Below are 25,168 nucleotides of genomic sequence, written 5' to 3'. Positions count from 1 at the left end.
GAAGATTGGTATTAGTTATTCTTTAAAGGTCTGGAAGAACCTGGTTGAGAATCCATTTGGCCCTGGGCTTTTCTTTATTTGAAGGCTTTTAACTATTGCTTCAATCTAGCTGCTTTTTATTAGTCTCATTAGTTTTTTTTTTTTTTTTTTTGAACTGGGGATTGAACTCAGGGGTACTCAACTACTGAGTTTTATTTAGAGACAGGGTCTCACTGAGTTGCTTAGTGCCTCACCATTGCTGAGGCTGGCTTTGAACTCGTGATCCTCTTGAGCCACTGGGATTACAGACATGCGCCACCACGCCCAGCTCTCATTAGGTTTTCTGTATCTTCAAGATTCAATTTTAGTAGGTTGTATGTGTCTAGAAATTTGTCAATATTTCCTAGATTTTCCTGTTTAATAGAGTATAAATTTTCAAAATATTTCCTAATGATTCTTTGGATTTCAGAAGTGTCTTTGGCAATATCTTCTTTTTCATCTCTAATTTTATTGATTTGGTTGTTCTCTCTCTTTCTTTTGGTTAATTTGACTAAAGATTTATCACTCTTGTTTATCTTTTCAATGAACTATCTTTGTCTTGTTTTTTATTCTCAATTTTATTAATTTCAGCTCTGATCTTAATTTCTGTCTTCTATTGATTTTGGAATTAGTTTGTCCTTGCTATCTAGGTCCTTGAGGTATAACATTAGACTATTTATTTGGGATTTTTCTTTTTCTTTTTTTTTTAATAAAGACACTCAATGCTATAAACATTCCTCTTCGAACTGCTGTCATACTGTCACAGAGATTTTTTTAAAATTTAGTTTTTATTTTTAGCTATACATAATAGTAGAGTGTACTTTGACATATTATACATACAAAGAATATAACATTCTAATTAGGATCCCATTCTTGTGGTTGTACATGGTGTGGAATTTCACTGGTCATTTATTTATACATGAACATAGGAAAGTTTTGTCTGATTCATTCTATTGTCTTTCCTCTTCCCTCCTCTTTACCTTCCCTCATTCCCCTCTGTCTAATCCCAGGAACTTCTAGTCTTCCCTCCCTTCCCCCCTTACTGTGTGTCAACATCCACATGTCAGAGCAACATTTGGCCTTTGGATTTGGGGGATCAGCTTATTTCAGTTAGCATGATAGTCTCCAGATCCATCCATTTATTGGCAAATGCCATAATTTTATTCTTCTTTATGGCTGGGTAATATTCCATTGTGTGTGTAAATATACCATATTTTCTCAATCCATTCATCTGTTAAAAAGCATCAAGTTTGGTTCCATAGCTTAGATATTGTGAATTGAGCTGCTGTAAACATTGATGTGGCTGTGTCACTGTAGTAAGCTGATTTTAAATCCTTTGGGTATATGCCCAGGAGTGGGATAACTGGGTCAAATGGTGGTTTCATTCCAAGTTGTCTGAGGAAGCACCATACTGCTTTCCAGAGTGAGTGTACCAATTTGTCACAGAGATTTTGGCATGTTTTATTTTATTTCTCAGAATTTTTTTATTTCTTCAAATCTTCTATAACCTTATTGAAAAGGGTATTATTTAGTCTCCACATTTTTAAAATGTTTTCTGTTTTTATCTTGTAATTTATTTCTAATTTCATTCCATTGCAATCTTCTAGGATACAAGAAATCCCCCACCTCTTCTCTCTCTGTAATTTCTAAGACTTGCTTTGTGATCTAAAATATGATCTATTTTAGAGAAGATTCTGGGGGCATCTGGGGAAAAAAAGTGAATTCAGTTGTTGGCGGGTACATATTCTGTAGATGTCTCTTAGGCCCAGTTGATTCATAGCATTTTTTTTTTTTTTTAGTTCTAAGAGTCTCTGCTAAGTTTGTGTCTGAATGACCTATCTATTGATGGAGATAGGTATATTGAAATCACTCAGTATTTAGGTTTATCTGATTCTTTATATTGAGTAGGATTTGTTTTATGTGCATAGGTGCACCAACATTGTTGCACTGATGTCTAAGGCATAAATATTTGTTTATTTATTTTTAAGTGTTGATAATAATTTCTTTTTATTTTTGAGGCATAAATATTTATGATCATTATACATGGTTGTTGGACGATTCCCTTAGCCAGATTGAAATGACCTTCTTTGTCTCTTCTGATTAATTTTGGCTTGAAGTCTACTTGGTCAGATACAGGAGCAGGTAATCTTCTTTGCTCTTGGTCTCCATTTGCACGATGGGTCTTTTTTCAATCCTTTCACCGTCAGCCTATGGGTGTCTTCTTCTGTAAGGTGATCTCGTGCAAACAACATGATTTGATTCTGCTTTTTAATCCATTCTGCCAATCTATATATTTTGATTGGAGAGTTTAGATCATTTGCATTCAGTGTTATTATAGAGAGAGGATTTTTATTTCCTATTATTTTGATTTCTTTCTGATATTTAATTAAGATTTAATTTTCCCTTAGTTGATTATTCTAATGAGATTATACATATCTTCTTGGCTATCTTCCAGGACTTGTCTCTCTTTTATCTTAATTTGCTTCCTGGCAGACATAAATTAAGCAGGCTTCTCCATCATATGCTCCTACCACGATGTACTGTGTTGCCACAGGCCCAAAGCAGTGGGTTCAAGTGACCATGGATTGAATCCATGAACCCAAATAAACCTTTCCTCCTTTAAGTTGATTGATGAGTTTATTTAGGTATTTTGTCACAGGAACAGAAGGCCTATTAACAAAGTAAAAGCTTTTATTGCTAAAAAGAATCAAAACCTTATACATACTGGTACCACTCAGAAACATATTGTTAATCTGCAAATATTTTGATGTGCATATGAGTCCTTTCTGGATTGAATTAGTATAATTCCATTGCATTCTTAAAATACCATGTAGTTATTTTGGATTTCAGTGGTGGGAAGGGATTTTATTTGTGTTTTGGATTTGTTGATCTCTTGTAAGTGTTTGGGTAAAGAGTCAAGAAATACATCATTGGGGCTGGAGATACAGCTCACATGCTTGCCTCACATGCACAAGGTCCTGGGTTCAATCCCCAGCACCCCCACCCCCCAAAAAATACATCATTGCTCCTAAAAGAACAGAACAGTTGGTAAATATTAATTATATGATTGTGAAAACTTTGAGTTTGTATTGTCAGACTCGGAAAGAGTACATTTGGATGATTTCAGTTGTATTATTTTTTGTTCCCTTCTCATTGTCAAATGGTCCTTTAATGAAATGTTTTCCTTTGTAACATCTACCATACCTATCTTGAGGTCATCTTTAATGTGATGAGGATACAGCCATCAATGTTGTAGCCCACACACTGAGAAATCCCCAGGATAATTTTAATGATTCTGGACTCTTCTCTGGGATAAAGAGCAGCTGCCTCTGTCAGGTGTTGTTGACAATGTCATAGAAGGAGATATTTTCATTGTGTTTCATGTACAAATGTCCCTTTCTATCTCTGGATGATTTGGCAAGAGCTTTGATGATCAGGGCAGAAGAGAGAGGTGCTAGCTCATTCTGGCTCTTTCCATTCTGAACTGTCAGTTTCATTGGAAGCCACAGACTGCCTTGGCAATGTCAATGCCATCATCTGCTTTTCTGAAGGCAGACCCAGGGGACTGATTCGGGAGCTTACTCGGATATGATATTCACTTCCATATCTACTTGGCACACACAAGATGTGCAGCTTTGATTTCCTTGGGTTGCACTTAGGTGAAAAGATGACTGATGTTGGCTGAACCTGAATGCTGGACCATAGAAGAAAGTTATACCTTCATCTCCTCCAGCCAAAAGCTGGGAGTCAGATTTATTCTTAACTAAAAAGTCAGTTGAATGTTTAATCGAGTGCATCCTGGTGTGGTGGAAAGAGCATGAACTAAAAATTAGAAAACTGGCAGCTGAGTCCTTTATTACAATGATTATTTGTCCTTGAGCTTGTTATTGAACTTTTCTGAGTCTCAGTTTCCTCATCTGTCAAGGATCTGTGACAATACTGACCACGATTATTCCATAGGATTGTCTGGAAGATGAAAATAGCATAGTGGACAAACAATTCATTTGATAAATTACAATCCTTTATGTAAGGTGATATTCCTAACCATAAAATAACCTTCAAGCAGTACTAATTATTCCTGGAAGAATAGTTTTTTGTGTGAATGTTCTAATTGTCTGAATCCATACAACTTTATAGCTATTTATATCATAACAAATTAATTTTCCATTCATTTGATCAAAGAAAAGAGATTTTGGTTTGGATCTGGAACGTCCTTCGATGGTTCATGTGTTGAAGGTTTGGCCTCCAATGCAGCAATGTTCAGAAGTGGGTTTTTAGGGAGATAATGGGATCACGAGAGCTCTAGACTCATCAGTGGATTAATCCATACTGTGGATTAGTAATTTTGAATATATCATTAGGTGGTAGGGCATAGTTGGAAGTGATGTGCACTGGGGTATGCACTGGAAGGGCTGATCTTGTCCCCAGCTCTTTCTTGGCTTCTTGGCTCCCATGAACTGAGCAGCTTTCTTCCACCATGTTCTTCTGCCATAATGTTCTCCCCAAAGCAATGGAGCTGGTTGACCAAGGATTAAAACCTTAGAAACTGTGAGCCCAAATACAAATTTCCTCCTCATATGTTTGTGTCGGGTATTTTGGTCACAGCAGTGAAAAGCTAACACATTTGCTAAGCCCTTTTATGTGTTACTTAATTTTTTTTGAGTAGTTTTAGGTTACCAAAAAAAGAAAAATGAGTGAAAAGTACAGAGTTCTTATATATTTCCTCATCCTCCTCACTCCTAATTTCCCTATTACTAACTAGCATTTCACATTAATGTGATGCATTTGTTACAACTTATGGCCCAATGTTAATATATTATTATTACATAAGTACCACAGTTTATACCAGGGTTTGTTCTTTGTGCTGTAGGTTCCATGGGTTTTGACAAATCTGTAATGACATGTATCTACCATGGCAGTGGATCATATGCAATTGTAGTTTAACTGCCTTAAAAATCTTCGGTATTTCACAATTTATCCCTCCCTTCTCTCTTCCTGAACCTCTGACAACCACTAATCTTTTTATTATTTCCATAGTTTCATCTTTTCTGGAAGGTCATATAGTTGGAGTCGTACAATCTGTAGACTTTATAGCTCATTTCTTTTTATCCCTGAGTAATATTCCATTGTCCGAATGCTCCAGTGTGTATGTATACTTTCCTGTTGAAGGACATCTTGGTTGTTTCCCAGATTTGAGGATTGTGAATAAACCTTCTCTAAACATTTGTGTGTGGGTTTTTGTGTGGACATAAGTTTTCAGTTCATTTGGGTAAATACTGAGGAATGTCATTGCTGGATCGTGTGGTAAGAGTTTGTTTAGTTTTGTAAGAAACTGTCAAATTGTTTTCTGAAAGTGGCTGTACCATTTGCATTCTCACTATCAGAGAATGTAAGTTCTTATTTTTTCACATCCTCACCAACTTTTCATGGTGTCACTGTTTGGGATTTTGGCTGGTGTCGTAGTAGTGTTGCCAGTGCTGTTTTAATTTGTGATTTCCCAATGGTATATGAAGTTGTTCATCTTTTCATAGGTTTGCTTGTGATCTGTATGTCTTTTTTGGTGAGCTGTCTGTTCAGATCTTTTGTCCACTTTTTTGATTGGGTTGTTTATTTTCCTATTGATGAATTGAAGATTTGTTTGTCTATTTTGGACATCAAAAACATGTGCGTGTTTTGCAAAGAATTTTTTTCAGCCTCTGGCTTGTCTTTGCATTCTCTTAATATTGTTTGTTTTAAATTATTTAACATTATGGTCCAACTATTTTTAAATACTCTTGGTTTCCAAGTTTACAATTGTTAAAAAGGTTGAAAAATCCTCATGCTCCATTCCTATTTACCATTGACCCTTTTGCGGTTGGTTGCATTTGTACAATGGATCAAGTCATCAAGCCCAACATGGGCTCAACCTCAAACCTCACGTTCTTAACCAGGATCATCGCTGCTATCATCTGAGAGCTGGCCTGTGGCCTGTCCAAATTGGCTGGTCTGGCGGAGCTGATTGGAGCAGCGGACATTTTTGCTGACTAGAGTCATGCTATCTTTGCCAGTTTGCTGGAATAGACACAGACACCGATTGGGTCACGCTGAAGACATTCCTGTCTTGTGAAGCAAGTCTGTTTGTATTTTAGGTTTGCCAGGACTAATGAATTAAAACATTTGGACTCTCCACAACTTGCTGTTTATCAATGCCTCTGACAGGAGGAGGGTTTTCTTTTGCTCTTGCTTTTTCTAGAAACATGACAACATCCTGGCTGTTGGAGAGGCAAGGAAAGGAGAGAGGGGTTGTGGAGGAAAGCGGAACAGGGAGGTCCCGTGGGACGCTGGGGTCTGGGACAGAGCAGGTAGCAGCGTGCAGCCCTGACAGCTGTCCCTGCTCCTCAGAGTGTCAGCGGCTGCTATGCAGCAGGTGCAACTGGGTTGCTCACTGAGTCTTCACTCCACAAAGGCAGCGACTGGCCAAGGCAGTGGCTGGTCCTGGATTACACAAGTGCAGACACTCAACTAAGTGAGGTAAGGCGACAGGTGTGAAAAGCGAACAAACTGCTCAGAGCACCAGCACCTTAACCAAAGCTTGGTCACAGTCTACAGCCGAAAGTAGGACACAGTGTCCTGTTCCCCGAGGCGGTGGGATGGAAAGGCAAGTTGGTTTAGGGGGTCTTGTGGTAGATGCTGTGTGGAACTCAGAATCCATCTCAGGCAGACAGATGTTTTCTGTTGTGCTGGGGAGGGGGTTGTAATCAGCTGTGTTATCAATTCCATTTCCTGTAGCTGGAAACTGTACTAGAGATCTCTTTACAAAATTCTGGAGGTAAATATCCATCTCTTGTGCTTTATTTCTTGCTGCACGACATTGTTGGGAGATTTACCCAAAAAGGAGTGCGGCTTTCTGTCCTTTGATATTATGATAAGGCGGCTGGGGATTATACAATGTGCAATAGCAAGACTTTTTCTTTTGACTACAACTTTTGGGGATTTTGATGATTTCTTTAAACTTGAGATAGCTGTGCTGTTTCTCCAGGAACAGGTGGCTAGCAAAGTACTTGACTCTAAGCAGAAGAAACCACAGAGACATGTGTCAGAGTTAAGACAGAAGGAATCTTGAGCAAGAAAATGTAGCTTTATGTTGCCCTTTTCTTCAATGCGTCAGGCCACTGTTTCTTTGTAGCTTAGAAGTATAATACATGGAGGGTAGGGTGCTTATTTGTGTATTGCTATCTGTGTTAAATGAATGGGCCCAATGTGATGCTAACTGGGTGATAGATAGATGCTGTTTTTTCTTTTTTTCTCCAAAGCTGTACTAGATGTTTAATATAAGTGCATTCTCTTTGCATATACTGGATGAGATGATTCCAAACACATGGATGTCTAACTACACATGCATATATGCACTTACTTTGGACCTATATGTAATTGTAAAAACAAAATTCAGTGTTCCGAAATCTATTTTTAGATACAGAAAAGTTATGGGAAAGAGTCAAAAACCTTGCTTTGAGAAAATGTCTGGCTACAGCAATTCCCAGAATCTTGCTAGGATGGCTAAAGAGATATTTATATTTTGCCACTTTTAGAGACATTTTCCTTAAAATATCATTCAGGTTTTTTAGTTTGCTGTCTACATGAGAAGGAGAGTAGAAGGTTTAGGGGAAGCAGGACCAAAAATAGAAAAGTTAAATATAAATATCTAAATAACAAAGATATCGTGTATTTATAACAATATCTTTCCTTAGTCTCTCTGAACACCAAATTATCAAATATTTTGTTTAAAGTGTATTTAGGCTAAATTCTCTTATAGCACAGAAATATTTATTTATTTAGAAACAGGGTCTCACTGAGTTGCTGAGTGCCTCCCTTTTTGCTGAGGCTGGCTTTGAACTCATGATCCTCCTGTCTTAGCCTCCTGAGCTGGGTTTGCAGGCTTGTGTCACCATGCCCAGCTATAATAGAACTTTTCAGTGTGAAGGAATACTTAAAAAGTGATGTAGGTAGAGATTTTTGCCACATTTCATTTGTTTTAGATGTATATTGTTAAAGTAATTTCTGTATAAGCCAGAAAAAAATTTAATGGAGCAAGTGGATACTTTTGAAATAGGAAAAGGACGTTTACCAACTTTCCCCTCTAATTTCCAAGGGCGTTCAGAGGCGTGATATTGGGTAAAGTGACAAGGGCTCTCTTTTGTCCTCACAGCTGGAAGACCCAGGAGAAGGCCGGGCCTCAGGTGCCCACATGATCAGCACAGCCAGGGTACCTGCGGATAAGCCAGTACGCATCGCCTTCAGCCTCAATGATGCCCCAGGTATGCTCTGCTGGGGGCGGGGTGTGTGCCTTCCTCATTCCCTCCTTTCCATCACCTTCTCTAATTCCACAAGGATGCTTAAATTTGCATGTGTGCATGACTTAATGATGAGAAGGTATATGGTATTCCATCATGCAGTTAGGCTGTGGCTTCCAGAAATGGCTGGGGCAACGTCTTTCCCCATATTGATGTGGTTGTCTTAGTTCATTTCTTCTTCTTTTTTTTTTCTTTCCCCTTTTTAGCTTTCTTTTAGGGTAAGATTCATGGAGATAAAAACCATTCCTAAGGATAGCAGAGTGTGTCATTGTTAAAACTGCACGAGGAAATGTTGATTAAGAGCTGGCAGTTGGTTAGGTAATGTAAAAATATCACTGTCCCGGTTCCAGCAACATTTGTTGAAGCCTGAGTTTGAAGTGGTTTCTCACTGGTTTCTTGCTGGTGCTCCCACACTTCCGGCTAAACAAACAGACCTCAGCAGGAGTGATGAATGGGGCAGGTGAGGCGGGGCCTCTGGAAATAGTAAGGTCTGAGGTGAGGTTGCCATACTTAGAGCCCTTCGTCATGGCTCCCCTCAGTGACCTCTTAACACACATATTGAATTGCACCACCTTTGAACGAGGGACCTCATGTGGTGGGAGGTCACAGCGGCGAGGAAAGGAAGGCTTGGCTCTCCTCCACTGGCATTGGCCATTGTTCTTATCTTAACACCACCTGCTAAAACACATGTTCAAACAGCATTACCGTTTAAACTAGGGGTCTTTTGAGGACTGATTCTCTCTTTCTCTCCCTGCAATACTATGTGAGTGTGATGCTTTAAAAATTAATGATTGAAAAGGGACAGGATCTTTCCAAAATAATGTGAAGTAAGGAGCTAGGCTCTGTGAATTCTGATGTGACACAGTCAATGCATTCTTGGGGTTACTATACCAGGTGATTATGTAAGTGACACATCTACCCTGGAGTTTCCAGACCATGTGGTGTGCAATGGAGGGCAAATTGCAGAATGGGGAGGGGAATGCCTTGACTCTTTGTGATCTATTTTTCCAGAATTCTTCCCGTGACTTGCTGTTGTAGGATGTCCCCACTCTGGGGTAACTCTATATTAAACAGTGGTGGAGAGAAACCCGCCCAGTAGGTGAATTAATCCAACCTAATACAGAAGTGACAGCTGCCATTAGTTGCACTTCTCTTTTGTATTTGGATTCACTTTTATTATTTCCAGTTCCTAAAAGAACCGTGTGATGAAGGTATGAACATTATTTATAGAAACGGAGACTGGGACCTAGAGACCACTCTGTTCAAAAGTAATAGAATTCTAAATTCAGGTCCTTAGACTCACATGTCCAAATTCTTCATTATTCCCTGTTCCTTCTCTAATTGAAAAAAGAAAAATCCTTTCAGTTTTAAACGCATTTCATAAATCCAAGATTTCAGGGAAAGTCAGTGTGTAAGTGAGTAGCTCTCAAGATAGATGCATCCAAATTCACAACCCACAAAGGAAGGAACTGCATGGTTTCTTTCTTCTGCTCATGTCCTGTATGAAAAGAAGAAGCTCTGTCATAATGAATAGTCTTTTAAATAAAATTTCAGAATATAAGACTTGCTTAAATCCCAATTGATGTTATTACATCATCATTTTGGACCAGAAAATAAATGCACTAATCAGAAGAGAGCCATATAAAGTGAATCTTGATATTTGGGCTGCATGAATGAAATCTTCCTGAAGTACAAAATGTAATTTATTTTCCATAGTCTTTGAACTCTTTTGGTCCCTGATGGGAAGCTCTCATGATTTTCATCAATGAATTCAAATTGCTTTGTTCCAATCTCTGTGTTTTCTTTTAAACATCTCAGGAATGCCCATTTTTTTTGCCATTACTCTTATTTTTAATTTGTGCAATATAGTTGTACATAATGGTATAATTTGTTCTTGCATATTTGTGCATGCACATAATGTAACAATAAAATCTGGCCAACATCAATCTCTAGTGTTTTCCCTCCCTTCCCCCTCCCTGCTGTCCTTTTCCTCTAGTTTACTGATCGCCCTTTGATTTTCATGAGATCTGCCCCCTCTACTTTTCTTTTCCTTTTTCTTCTCTAGCTTCCACATAAGAGGGAAAACGACCCCTGACCTTCTGAGTTTGGCTTATTTCGCTTAACGTAATGTCTACGAGTTCCATTCATTTTCCTGCAAATGATGCAATTTCATTTTTCTTTATGACTGAATAAAACTTCCTTATGTATATATTTCATATTTCTTTATCTAAGAATGCTCACTTTTAAAATTCACATTTTTTAATAGGTAGTTTCAAAAAGGGGTTATAATTTATTGTAAGTAATGACTATCCTTGAGCCTCATAAAAAGATGTGTATGAAGGCTTATGATGAACATGGAAAAATCAACTTTTTATTTTATGATTAATATGTCTCCTTATCTCTAGGAAGGGCACCTACAGAGAAAATCTAAGGCAGGAGCTGAGGCTCAGTATTTCTCAACTCTGGCCCGACTGAAGTGTTTATCTGAGAGCTGAATGTTTTCTCTGATATGCAGATACTAATTCACAATAAGGGTGTGGGGACTATGGAAGAATAGAAGTACTCTGGATTAGGCAGAGAGGAGGGGTATGGGGGTAAGAAGAACAGTAGAATGAATTGGATATTATTACTCTATATACATATATGATTACACAACCTGTGTGATTCTACATCATGTGTAACCAGAAGAATAAGAAGTTATATTACATTTATATATGCTGTGTCAAAGTGCATTCTACTATCATGTATGACTAATTAGAACAAAAAAAAAGTTTAAAAATGCATGTTCAAAGGTCTTGTATATTCCAATTCAGGAGATTCATTACTTCTTTACAAAGAAAAAGAAATGTCTCCTCCTGTGTTTATACATGCCATAAATGCAAGATTTCAAAGACTAGTAAGGGCCAGAACTCTGAACTTTTCCATGCACATAAGTTGTGAGTGTACAAAAAGATGCTTTGCAGATATTTGGGGACACTCCCTTCAAATTCTTGAATAAGGAGCATGTAGGGTGTCACACAGACACTTGTGGTCATGCAAGCTGTGCGTGCCTTTTGAATTCCAGTGCTTGTGGCTTTCAGACCACACATTTAGGGGAAAAACATCCAAGAGCTTAATAGTAAATGGGAAGCTAAGGTGAATTTTGGAGGTAATTCCTTATTGTTGAATTTATTTATTGATGAATAAACAGAGTTCAAGAAAAAAGAGACATCTTTGCTTATAAATATTGAGATGTTTTTTTCTTATGAACCTGACCTTTCAGTTATTTTAGGTCTTTTTGTTGTTGTTGTTTTGCACGTATTCCTGAGATGATTTATTATAGAAGTTAAAGACATAGGGCTTTGGAGTTGGAGATTCATAATTTCTAGACCATCTCCATCATTATTTGTGTGATCTTGGATTCAAACTTGCTGGGATTCAGTTTTCCATAAGATGTTTATAATAGTAACAGGATTATTATAAGAATGAAATGATACCATATAGGTTAAATATTTAGCAAATTACTTGATGCAAATTAAGCATTCAACTCTTCTTCATAATTGTGATAATTGATTTTGTAGTGTTAAGGCAAATGTAAACGAATAAGTAGTTGTATATCCCACCTACATCTCATACTTGACGTCAGGGTAGCTCCCCCACCCCAAGCCCAGGGATGCTTAACCACAACCCCAGCCCTTTTTGTGTTTTATTTTTGAGTCAGGGTCTTGCCAAGTTGCTTAGGGCCTTGCTAAGCTGCTGAGGCTGGCTTTGAACTTGCGATCCTCCTGCCTCACCTCCTGAGCCACTGGGATTACATGCATGGCTCAAGGTAGATTTTTTTTTTTTTGAATTTTTAATATTTTATTTTTTAGTTTTTTGGCGGGCACAACATCTTTGTTTGTATGTGGTGCTGAGGATGGAACCTGGGCCGCACGCATGCCAGGTGAGCACACTACCGCTTGAGCCACATCCCCAGCCCTCAAGGTAGATTTTATAGTGCAAATGGGCTGTAGTTATTTAGGGACGAGTTATTTTGTTCGTGGATTGTGAGTGTCCTGCTCCTTCTCTGATCATTAACTGACCTTTATTTAGTTTCTGTGTTTCCAACTCTCTGCCAAAGGTAATGGGATGCACAAAGAAGGGTACAGCATGATCCCTCTCATGAGCTTTATAAGGCAAAGATATTTGGAAAAAAGTCCATGTTGGCAACAGCTTCTTGGAAAATGTAATAACCAAACCTGACTTAAAGGCAAGTAAGTTATAGAAAGGCAATGCAGGAAAGGTGTCATTTCTGGATTCCAGGTATAAAAAAAGGGGGTACATATCTTCTCCAAATAGAAAGCATGAACCAAATCTAAAAGTCAAGAAGAGCATGGTATATCCAGAAAATAACAATAGTGAATAGTCATTGGAGTAGAAGTCTGAACTGTAGAATAACATCATGCTTCCTACCTAGTCCTGTCTTGAGCCAGGCAATGTGGCTCAATGTGGGGAATGTTATTTAAATAGCAATAGACTGGAATTATTGAGCAACAGACTAAAGTTAATGAAAGTTCAGCAAAAGAGTTTGTACTTGACCAGAAACAAGTGCATTTCAAAAGTCCTTAAGCAAAAGACTGAGATGATGATAATGGTAAAAATTTGGTGGAATAGTTCAGGATGTGGAGAGATGAGAGAATGGAAGAGGCCTTGTATAATGGTACAGAGAGACAAGTGATGAGAATCTGGATTTAAGAATGGAACAGGATGACTGAATTCATAGTATGTTTTGAAGAAAGTGTTGACAGAACTGGGTGATGGACAGACTGCCCTTGGTGGATGGGTGTTAGTTGATCATTGTTCATTGAAAGCAGAACAAGCCACAGACTTCAAATAGACCATGGAATTCCAGGAGTTTAAATAAAGGAAGCAAGGTTTTGGTGTAAAAATTAAAAAAAAAATCTATCTATCTATCATCTATCTTATGATCTTACCGTCAGAGCCCTTCATGAAAAGATACTTAGCTAATTGTAATTCCTGGAAACAGAGATGCCTGTCTTTAATAAGAAAATGAAAAGATCCTTATTACTTCTAAATGAGGAATCCCAAAGAGTTAACTTTCTAATCTACATTCTTTATGGAGTTAATTTTCTCAATAAAAATATGCAGAAGAGAAGTATGAATCCTACCTCTTGGGTTATTAGAGAATCACGGGCTCTTCTCCAATTAAGAAAGTTTAGAGCTGTCCATCCAGACGTTAGGATTTCATGTTAATTACTTGAGAATTTTCTTTTTCTCCAGCTGAGCTAAAATCTGGCACACTCTCATGTAAAATTAGACTTTGGAGCATTCTTTCTTTTTTGTTTTTAGTTTTTATTTAGAAAGAGTCAAGGACACCAGTTTCAGCCCAAGCTGATAGCTGCTAACATTTTTTTTTAAAGTCTTTCAAGCATTAGAATTTTTCATGTCTGGGCACAAATTAATCATATGTCATTTAGTTGAAAAAATTCAGGACCCATTTCTTTGGTATCTTTTTAAGACAATATAATTTTCTCTGCAAATATGGGGATGGAAGTAAGAATTTTGTGGAGTAGATGAAATATTCACCTTGAACATAATTTAACAAGTTGGGAATGGTGTGGTTGTTTTTTGTATACATGTGTGAAACTGGCTCTTAGTAAAACTGAGGGTCATTGTCCCCTTTCTTCAACTTTCCCTAACTTGGGTATGATTTTCCCTATTCTTAGAGCCCAAATACTTCTGGTACTCTCTTCTCTCCAGATTCTTAATCCTTCTTCTTTGGAAAGACTCTAGAGAACCTCATCTACACTTAAACTATAAGTAAATATTGAGGTTTACCTTTTTATCTCTCTCCGTGTTTTGTTCTTTCTTTGTTTTTCATACCCATTCAGTAGGAAGTTAAATGATAAATCCCACTAGATACCAAGCAACTTGATAAGGATGGCATTAAGAGGAGTCAGGAGTTAGGACAGACGTTTTGAACTCTCTCGATTCATCTGTGCCAGCCTGAGTCTGTGTTTAAAGCTGCCCCAGAACCCGGTGACCAAATTCAGAAGAAAGTTCCTCAAGGCTGGGTGAGAGGGGGTTTCTCCTAGGTTTGCATCCTGCAGGGAGTACAAAGTTGGGAAACACACTAGAAGGTTATTGAAAACTTACAAAATCAGTAGTATAATGTGGCCATTTGGAGATCATTATTATCAATGAAGATTCTTTGGGACTTACTGGTTTGCGTCTGTAGCTTAAGGTTGTAAAGAAAGGCCAGAAAGAGAGTGTTGATTGAGCACCAGGTGCTTTTACTTGTGTCATCTCCTCAATTTAATCCTGGCAACAACCCTGCAGGAAGGTGTTGTCATGTGCATTTAATAAATGTGCAAAGGTTGGCTAGGGGGATTAAGTAATCTCAAATCAAGAAGTTAATAAATAGTACTAGGATTTCAAAGCCAGACCCTCGGGCTACTTTTACTCCACTACCCATATAGTAAGAAAAGCCTGTGTGTCCCTGACAGCAGATAACTCTCCTGTGGTCCCGGGTGATGGTGAAGAAAGGTTGCTTCTCGTATGCTGCTGTAGGAAAGAGGAAAAAGAGGTAAAATTTTACTTAGTCGTGTGATGCACAACACATATACAGTCATCCCGAGGTTTCTGACAGCATTGGTTCCAGGCCCCCTTGTTGATGCTCAAGTCCTTCATGTAAAATGATGTAACATTTGCACATAATCTATGTACATCCACCTGAATACTATAAATCATTTTTAGAGAACTTATAATATCTAACACAATGTCAATGCTATATAAACAGCTGTTATACTGTATTGATTAGAGAGTAATGACCAGCAAAATAGTCTCTACACATTCAGTAGAGATGTAATATTTTTTCTCCAATATTTTTGATCCATAATTGGTTGAATCTATAGATGTGGAATCTATGAATGCAGAGGGCTGACTCTATGTCCAAGAGTCTTTTCTTTTTTTTTAATATTTTTTTTTGTAGTTGTAGTTGGACACAATAACTTTATTTTATTTATTTATTTTTACGTGGTGCTGTGGATCGAAACCAGGGCCTTGCACGTGCAAGGCGAGTGCTCTGCCACTGAGCCACAACCCCAGCTCCCAAGAGTCTCTTCTTGAAGCAAATGTTTTTGAAGGAGTATAAGCTAAGTCAGTCAAAATATTCTGATAAAAGGCTGAAATAATGAGATTCATAAATGATAGCTACAATAGTGAATAGATGAGTGTTTCTAAGAAATATAAAATGTGTTCTTCAACTCAATCAAGTCTTCCATTGTAGAAAAATGTCTTTGAGTCCACTGATGCATGATCTTGCTTGCCTGATCATTTTAAGTACTGGTTAGGGTAATATGGTGTCTATTAATGGTAAAGAATTGATAATTTCCTGGGGGGGGGGGTCATACCAAATCTCTACCTCTATCCATCTCTGTTTTCACATCCATATCCATCTCTATACCTATATTTTTTTTTCATTTTGTGGCCCTGAAAATCCAATGTACATTAAAGAATTCACATCTCTAATCAGTAGAAAGCAAAGTTTTAAAAAGCTTTTGATGTGGCTCAAAACTGTGTGATGATCTATCAAGAACATAGGTATCTAAAAAAAGTTTTAGAAGTTTTTTGATGTATTAGAAATGTGTGTTGACAGCTGTCTATCACTTTTTTTTTATTTCTAAAAATAAAATATCAATCTCAGTTTGGATTTGGAATAAAAGTACTCAAGGCCTTTTATGTATTAGTTAAATTTTTTTACAATATTTTCTAAAAACAGTGTTTGCTTTGATAGGAAAATAACTTTTCAACTTCTGATTTAGATAAAAAGAGTAAATCCATAAGCTCCGAGGTAATGGCTGTACCAGGGAAATCTCCAACTGTCAAGAGAGAAGTAAGTAGAATCAGAGGTCTTGACCAAGGTGTTCTTTTCATACTATTCAGATGATAAAGAGTAACACTTCCAAATACTACCTCCACAAACACATACACATGGACACACAACTGCCTTAATTTTACATTACCTTTGGTTGGATTTATGGTGCAAGGAATGGAAAATAAACTTCATGAAGCATCCATTATTATTACTGATTATTTCCTAGGTGCCAGGCTTCAGGCTAAGTGATTGACATCAATAACAAGTCTCTGAGATAAATTAAATACTCTGCCTATTTTTCGGAGGACAAAATTACCTCAAAGAAATTATGTTGACAATTCACATTCACCAATTAAAAAGTGACCAACTCGAAATACTGTCCTACTTACTGAATGTTGTTCCTGTTGACTGTGTCTTTAGTGGTTGGGAGCTTCACTGGCAGACACTTCCCAGGGTTAGCCTCAGAACCCCATTTATCTGCCTTTAAATCAACAGTTTGTCCCTGGTGCCCTGCAGGGCAGTCTCAAGAACACCAGGACTCAGAGGTCATTCTGCAGGCAAGACCAGTTACATACTTTGTGGGGCTCAGAGCAAGATGAAAATGCAGGGCTCCTCATTCAAAAATTACAAAAATTCAAGACATTATAACAGAGCATTAACACAAGCATGGGGTCCCTTGTGGGCAAAGTGGTCTTTGTAATTGCCGGTCATGTGTGCATGAAGCTGGCTCTGACTGCAGGAAATAGAGGCATCTTCAGAGGATCCCGAGCAGGGCCATCTCTTGCATTCTAGTTGGGGAGTGGAGTGGTCAGGGGTCTGTCTTCTGGGCATGGCTTCTCCCTCTCCTGTTACAGTCTCTTCTGTGTGTCAACCTAAACTGGAATTTCCCAATTGAGACTCCAATTATGTCTATGCTGATGAGCACAGTGGGAGAGGGAGGTAACCAATCCCAAAGTTAAATCAAGATATTGTCCAATCAAGATATTGTTTAGAACAGTGGTTCTCAAACACTTGTTATAGACCAAGTCAGACTTTGATGAAGTTTTCTTCTCTCATAAAACAAAAATAAAAAGGGCATGACAGTGAGGTTGTTTTAGGGTATGTTTGCTCATGTCCACAATCAATTTATCCAGAATGGATGCTCCTTTTTTCCAAGATTCTTATGATTTGGGCATTAAAATGTTCTATCTCATAAAGAGATGTTATTGATGTACAGTAATTGTTTTTGAATCATCTTCCCTAGCTAAATAAGAAGTTGGATGCTCCGAGGCATGATTCCAAATACTGGGGGATAATTTTCAGGGGTTCATGAAATATAAGCCTGGGAATCCATGGGCCAGAAAGTGAAGAAAAGCAGAGTAGCATGTTAAAAAGAATCCTGGGAGGGGAGATACCCCTTCATCTCACATGGCCACCAATCATGAAGTCTTGGGGGGCTCTTTTCCCTTTTGAGTCTTTGTCCTTAGCTTTGCTTTGAGAGGACTGGGCCAGAGGATTGTTTGCTTCCTCTCGGCTTAGGCATTCTCTAATAACTCAGATGGCATGGCAGTGAGGATTTGGATCACAGAGTCAGTGTGTCCTCTTTATCCATTCCATGGAGAAACAAAGAGAAGACAGTTTAAGGGAATCTGAAGACAGAATCACCACGGAAGCAACCCAACAGCTGCTTGGTAGATGCTGAGACGAGCCCATCATAGAATGTACTATGGTATGTTATAATGGTTGGGATACCAACAAGAAAGTTCTATCTTAAGGACCATTGGCTTAGTCACACAGTGTTTGCCAAATAAGCAGTGGACATCTGCTTATTTTAAAAATTCCTCTTTAATTCTTTCTTTAATATTTCATCCTCTAAAAAATCCCTTAGGATACATTTTGCTTGGTCCATTAAACCGACAATGTCGTTTTGAATGAGGTGCTTTCCAATTGCTTCCTTAATGCATTGAAAAATATAAGGTAATTTACCATTTTAGCATAGAGTCTAAGTCCCTGCTTTGCACATAACAGACACTCTATAACCTTTGAGTAAGATAAATTTTAATAAAAAACATACTTGCACTATGATTTGTTCTATTATAAACACATCTAGCAACCTTCTTTCTTTCTTGTTGTTTTTAAGCTAAACATCCCAGGGGGTCTCTCGGTATAGCTACTGTACAGACTACTTCGTGCTTCTGGAATTGTCAAAACAAACTTAACTGCTCCCAGGAACTCTGATCCAGTATCACTGTCAAAATGTTTTACAATGATTCGGCCAAATGTTTGTGGAACAGCTGTGCTACTCGTCTAACTGAGTCATTTTCCTTCTTTCCTTTTGGCCCATTCCTGTGATTCATCATTCCACTTTTAGAATATTTGCCTATTTTTAAAACCAGTCAAAGAAGACAGCTACGGTTTAAAAGTAAACACCCCACACATCAACTTGGGGCAGCTCTGTGAGCTGCTTCTCGAGCCCTCAAATTCCTGGCAGGCAGGGATGCCAGCTAAACCAGATGGCATGGAGCAGTGAAATGCAGGGTTGGCTTGCAGGCTTGGTAGTCTCCTTACAACTGTCTTTGGTTTTCTTATTTCCGCTGCCATTTCCTGCTTCGGTTAATCCAACTTGATCCATTCTTTAACACAAGGTTTTTATTTTGCTTGTCTCCCAAAACATCTATTATATGTTTATTTTCATGTCAGTCAATTAGACTTTCATTTCAACTTAAGAAGTCCAGTCTTAAGCCTTCATTTATCTGGAAAATTATCTTTACAGTCACATATAATATACCTTGATGTATGACTATAAATGATGGCATAGATTCAATATTTTTTTTTTTTTTTTTTTTTTTTTTTTTTAAATATTTATTTTTTAATTCTCGGTGGACATAACATCTTTGTCTGTATGTGGTGCTGAGGATCGAACCCGGGCCGCACGCATGCCAGGCGAGCGCGCTACTGCTTGAGCCACATCCCCAGCTCCTAGATTCAATATTGAACTTCATTAATCCTGGGTCACAGTAGTTATTTTCTATCTATGTTACTACATTAGAAAAAATGAATAATTTTTCCTCCCTTTTTAATAATTAAGCAGGAAGGAGCATGACATTGCAGAAGGCGAGGTGGATTAAGTCTCAGGAAGCATCTGAGTTCTGTTCCTGAATATCTCCTAGAGTTCTAGAATTCTCTGTCTGCATTTGTACTTTACAGAGTGGTTTCTCCTTCCAACAAGTGCCTGCTTGTCTGTGATTATTAGGGTTGGGATGCCAAAACATAATATGTCCTCAATTATCTGTGCCAAATTGTTCTGGCCTTGGACCCAATGAGCTAAAATAATCATGATGTCTAGGTTTTTAAAATTGTACTGAAATAAATTAAATGCCTCTAAGACCAAAATCGGTTTTACAGAGTATAAATTTCATAATGCAGGCTCTTTCCATAATGGGTCAGCAGTGGCAAGTGGATATTTCTGCCTTTTGTGCAGTTCTCTGCAAGTGATGGAGTGAATTGAAAAGGCCACAGAAATTGGCTAGAATTTGTCACTCCTAGTCTTGATAGGAAGATAGCATTCCAAGAGTCTGTGGATTGAGTCTTCTGTGAAACTAAGTTGCATCAATGAACCCGTGGACATATACTGACTGGCCCAGGTGTGGGTACAAAATGGATTCAAGTGAGGTGGTGCATTGCTTGCTTCGAAGCCATTTCTAAGCAGGAGTATTATTATCCTCTTTACTAAGAAAGAACAAATGCTATTAAAGTGACAAGACTCCTGAGGTATCTGGCAGAAGTTAATACTGCCTTTGTTTAAATGATCTTTCTGGTAAGTATCTTCCAGGTCTCCAAAGATACATATTCCCTTAGAAACTAGGAGTACTTCATGTACTGCATTTTATTTGGGCTGTGCTATCAGTGAGTTGGGAGGGAATAAAATTGGCCTGCTAGACTTGTGAGCTCTTTGTCTGTAGATTCAACTGAGAATGGAAAATGTTTTGTTGTTTTTTTTTAAAAAACTGTCTGTATTGAAGTTGTACATATTCCCCCCACCATTATTCCCCAAACAATACAGTCTAGAAGCTATACATTATTGACATAGCAATTAATTGTAGAATTAGAAGTAACTTAGAGATGATCTAAAGTATATGGAAGGATGTGCTGAAGTTATACATAAATACTACTCCATTCTATAAAGGACTTGAATGTCCTCAGATTTGGTATAATGGGAAGTCCTGGAATGAATCCCTCTTGACATAAATGTACTTGTTTATTCATTGAATAAAGCCTGTATCATTTCCTCTAGTTCAAAAAGAACACAATCAATTTTTATTAATAAGTTTGGTTATGTTAGTGAGAATATAAAGAGCCATTATCTTTCCTTGATTTATCATAATTTAAAATGGCTTTTTTAAAAAAATATTGTTCTTTTAGTTTGTATTTTGTGGTATTCTCAATAGTCATGTACTGGGGTAGGTACTGGAGAAGGATGGACGATGGCCCCTGAGAGCCAGAGTCGACCTGGAGAGATGGAGGTGCTGTTTACCAAGGGGCTCTTCTCTAGTAACAGGGTGGGATCAGTAGGCTCTTCTTGAAGACATTCTTGGGTAACTTGGGTTTTTTTTTTTTTTGGCAGTACTGGGGATTGAACCCAGGCCTTGTGCATCTGAGGCATGTACTCTAACCAACTGAGCTACATCTCCAGCCCCCAGTGACTTGGATATTTGAGGCCATATTTCTTGCAGGTTTTCTCAGATGCTTCTGAGATTGCATTTTTTTAATATTTCTTTTTTAGTTGTAGTTGGACATAATATCTTTATTTATTTATTTTTATGTGGTGTTGGTGATGGAACCCAGTGCCTTGCCAGGGCTAGGCGAGCACTCTACCGCCGAGCCACAACCCCAGTCCTGAGACTGCATTTTTTGATCTAGCTAGTCTATTGCCAGTCTGTCCATGTGAGTGCTTCTGGAGAAAGAGGATGGGGCAGCTGAGGACAGTTGCCACAGCTGTCTGGGCTCCAGCTGCCCTGAAACAAGTCTGTGGATTCTGCCTCAGGTGGGGAGGGCTGTCTGGTGTGTGGGTGGCTTGCTGTCCTACCTGCTGTAACCCAGAGCGAGTTCCTGGTGAGCTGCCTGTTGGTGCTGGTTTGTAGTAAGAGCAGAGGGCACAACCATCAATGTTTGTGACGCTTCAGTGCAACTAATGCTTCTGTTTTTCAGTGGAGTGTTCTGCCCCATTGAGGTTGTTCTGGCCACCTCATTAACACCTTGTTAAGCACTTTCCTGCATATCATATGTTTTGGTTTTGGCTAATGTGGGAATTTTGAAAGACAAGTAGCCCTTATTAATTGTAGAGTTACCAGACAGGATATTGGAGGATCCTGTGTGTGTGTGTGTGTGTGTGTATTTTTTTTTTTAATTTAGTCAGTCCAATTAACCTCTCCATGCTTCTATGTGTACATACAATGAGCAAAATTTCTCTTACATTCTGTCACCACTGAAGTGATGAAAATAACTGAAGCAGTAGATAGTGACAGTTTTAACTATTGCACTACAAGGCTGGTCCCAGCAGGGTGACGCTTAAGAGATAAAGGCTCTCTAGTGAAGAATCATTTTATTTTCATGTTTTAGATGATACACCTCCTGAAGACCCTATTCCTTTGGTCTTTCCAGAATTAGACCAGCAGCTGCAGGTAAGTCTTTCTGCTTTCCTTCTTAGTTTTGCAAATGATAGTGAGAAGGGGAATGGCCTAATTGCAAAAGACTGACTTGAACACAGAATGGGAGCTTCCAAGTCCTCAATATTTGCATTGCTGGAGTTCTGAAATCAGGTTGAAGCCCTCAGGGAGTACCCTGGCTAGGTACCCAGACATCAAATGCTTATAGTATAATCAAACTCCTATTTTCAGGAGTTCTGGAATCTGGAAAAGAGATTGGTTCCTGCCCCTCTTTGCTATGAGATTTCTCTGGGCCATTAGGATTTTGGCCCTGTTTGAGGCTAATATTCAACAATAAACTCTGCAAAGAAAATTTGTCATGGTTTCCAGGACTTTGAAATAATCTTTCTTGCTCTACTGCCTGCCCCTCCCCAGTTCTCTGAAAACTTTTAGTGGAATATAATCATTGTGAATTAAACCTTCTGAAAACCTTGGTTTGATCCACAAGAAAAATAATTTGTAGCCAGGTACAGTGGCGCACGCCTCTAGTATTCCCAGCTACTTGAGAGGCTGAGGCAGGAGTATCACAAGTTCAAAGCCAGCCACAGCAACTTAGTGAGATCCTAAGCAACTTAGTGAGGCCTCAAAAATACATACATATATACATATAAATAGGATTGGGGATGTAGGACCCCTGGGTTAAATCCCCAGTACCAAAAAAAAAAATTGTGTGTATGTATGGTTTCCGGATGATCTTTTAAAAGATTTCTCATTTGAATACACCAGAGTTTTTTTTTTCTTTTAGGAGATATTCATGACATTTTAAAATTTCTTTGGATGCTATATGGTGATTTTTGGCAAAGATGATTTTAGAAAGAGGTTCTGCCTAAAATACCTGGATGCCAAGCTTGGGTCAGTCCTTCACTTGAGTACTTAACTTTGAGTACTTAACTTGGATATTTGAGGCCATATTTCTGTCAGGTTTTCTCAGATGCTTCTGAGTTTGCAATTTTTTTTTAATATTTATTTTTTAGTTGTAGTTGGACATAATATCTTTATTTATTTATTTTTATGTGGTGTTGGTCATCGAGCATTTAGGCAAAACTAATAAAGATCTTAAATTCTTCACACAGATGTTTTGCTTGTCCACCACCTTTTCCTCCTAATAATAGATTCTAAAAGCCTCTAGGGAGGGATCTGTAATCTTTAGCTTCCAACAGACCCTGACATGCTGTACTGTAGGATGAGTATCCCTTATCCAAAATGCTTGGGAACAGAAGTATTTTGGATTTAAAAAAAATTTTTGAAACATTTGCATATATATGCATATGAATATTTGCTTATGTGTGTGTATACATACACAAACATACTTGTGGATGGAACCCGTTTCTAAACATGAAATTCATTGAGGTTTCATATACACCTTATGCAGATAGATAGTTTTGTACAGTGTTTTTAGTGCACCTGTGTTTTGACTGTGACCTATCACAGAGATGAAGTGTGGAATTTTTCACTGGTGACATTATATCTGCACTCAAGAAGTTTTGGGTTTTGGAGCATTGGGATTTTCAGGTTAGGGATGCTCAAACTGTATCTTATACTCAGTATTTTTTTCCAATTGTGGGTGTGCCTGGTGTCCTAAAGTCATTTGAGCTTGGGACTTCTGATCCAGGACAGACTCTGGTGGAGATAGAAAGAACCAAGAATGGGCCCATATTCTACCCAACACAGTGTTCTTTTCTGTTTGCTTCAGTTCTTATCACCTTGCCAGGTGCACAGGGTCATTAAAAGCCTTGGAAGCAACTAGGTTATGTTGGAGGAGATGGTGTCCCAACTTCTGGGGTGCTCTCTAAAAACCAACCCAGAGCAACTCAGGCTCTGGGAGGAGCCCACATTGTCATGTCTCCAGCAGTTCTGGGCATGGCAGCAATCTACTACCGGCCCATTGGTTCAACAGAGTACTCTCATGGGGGAATAAATGATGATTGCAGAGGAGATGGGAGGGTTACAGTGATTACCACACAGCTGTCAAAACACAGCTTCCTAATCCCTAAAATTTCCTCTCTAGCTGTCAGTCATCTTATCTCCCTCTTCCTTGGTCCCCCACGCTTCTTTGACCCAGCTCTCCTGGTTCCTGACATCTGATTTCCCTTCCTCCCTCCACCAATATGTCCTCTTCTTTTCAGCATAGAGAGCTCCTCAGCCTCCCTGTGCTCACACTGCATGCCATGCTGCTTGCTTAGTCTGTAAGCTGCTGCTGGTGCAGTTGGGATTGTAAAATAATAACACTTTCCCCCCACTTACTACTTTTCCCTTTTATATTATTATCACAAAACTATTTTATCATCGTGGAAATTAGATGAAAATAAAAGTAAACATATTTTGAAAATAAAAAATGAAAGCATATTCAAGATCTTGTTCCTACATCAAATTATGGATTGTGAATTTTACTTTTTTTTTGTATTGGAAGAAACATTTTTTTCCCCCATTGGGAGCTTTAATGATTTCCCCTGGTCTGTGGAACATTCTCCACAGGATTCTCAGTACCCCTGACAATTATCCAGATAAAATTTCTGTTAAAGCATCACTAAGTCCATTCGAATTTTATAGCTTTAATTCTACCTGACATGTATTGGAAATTAAATCTATTTAATTATTCTACTCCAATGAGATGATTTCATCTTCATTGGTCTTTAATGAGGCAGGGAATTGACAGGATGCTTTCTAGCTCAGAGGTCTTTGTATTTTTTTCCCCTTTAAATATAGAATTTGTTTTCCTTAGCAGACAGAACCTTCTCAGCCTTCCAACTAAACACATTTAAATAAGTGTATGTCTATTGAGTGAAGGGTGTGATTGGATTTGTTACAAACATTCCCTGAGTTATTAGTACACTTGGTTAAATTTGTCTTTGTCTAGAGTTGCTGCCTGTAACCTTTACTCTACACTCTGGGGCATGAGTAAAAAAAAAAAAAAAAAAAAAAAAAAGCAAGACAGCAAGGACTGAGACAGAAAAACTAACAACTAACAGAAAAATGACACCTAAAAGCAGATTCTTCCTTCTGTGTTAAGCACATGCATTTAAGCCATTCTGCAGCAGGAAGTCTGTTTTGAAAGCAATGAAAATGCTTTGTGTACAAAAGGAATAACCCATTACAAGAAGAAGGCCACCTTTATGGGCAGTCTCAAGGGCTTTCACTGCACAATTATGGTTCTTGGAATTTTTTACTACCACAATCCATTATGGAAGAATAAAAGTTGGGTTGCAAAGGCATATAAAATACCTTGTGGGTGTCACTATTTGAGAATGGACTGTCTCTCGATTGCCTCTGTTGAAGCCTTA

The 25,168-nt window shown here is 38.2% G+C and overlaps 1 protein-coding gene across 2 annotated transcripts in view; it reads left to right on the top strand.

Moving 5' to 3' along the window:
• Positions 1-25,168, top strand: part of Map3k7cl (MAP3K7 C-terminal like) — a 57,587-nt gene that overhangs the window by 12,669 nt on the left and 19,750 nt on the right. The window contains exons 1-3 of one of the 2 annotated variants that reach the window (XM_046430525.1): positions 6,281-6,528; positions 8,204-8,312; positions 21,802-21,863. In XM_046430525.1, the coding sequence (XP_046286481.1) occupies positions 8,243-8,312; positions 21,802-21,863 (132 nt within the window). In that variant the 5' untranslated portion in view covers positions 6,281-6,528; positions 8,204-8,242. Of the gene's footprint in view, positions 1-6,280; positions 6,529-8,203; positions 8,313-21,801; positions 21,864-25,168 lie in introns of those variants that run through there. The other variant, XM_046430524.2, reaches the window with a different exon arrangement.

Source organism: Marmota monax, unplaced genomic scaffold (assembly GCF_021218885.2).
Source record: "Marmota monax isolate L192 unplaced genomic scaffold, Marmota_monax_Labrador192_F-V1.1 WCK01_AAM20220418_F8-fsc00016, whole genome shotgun sequence".
Lineage (NCBI taxonomy): Eukaryota > Metazoa > Chordata > Mammalia > Rodentia > Sciuridae > Marmota > Marmota monax.
The sequence above is the reverse complement of the archived record's forward strand: the minus strand, read 5'-3'. Positions and strand labels throughout refer to the sequence as shown.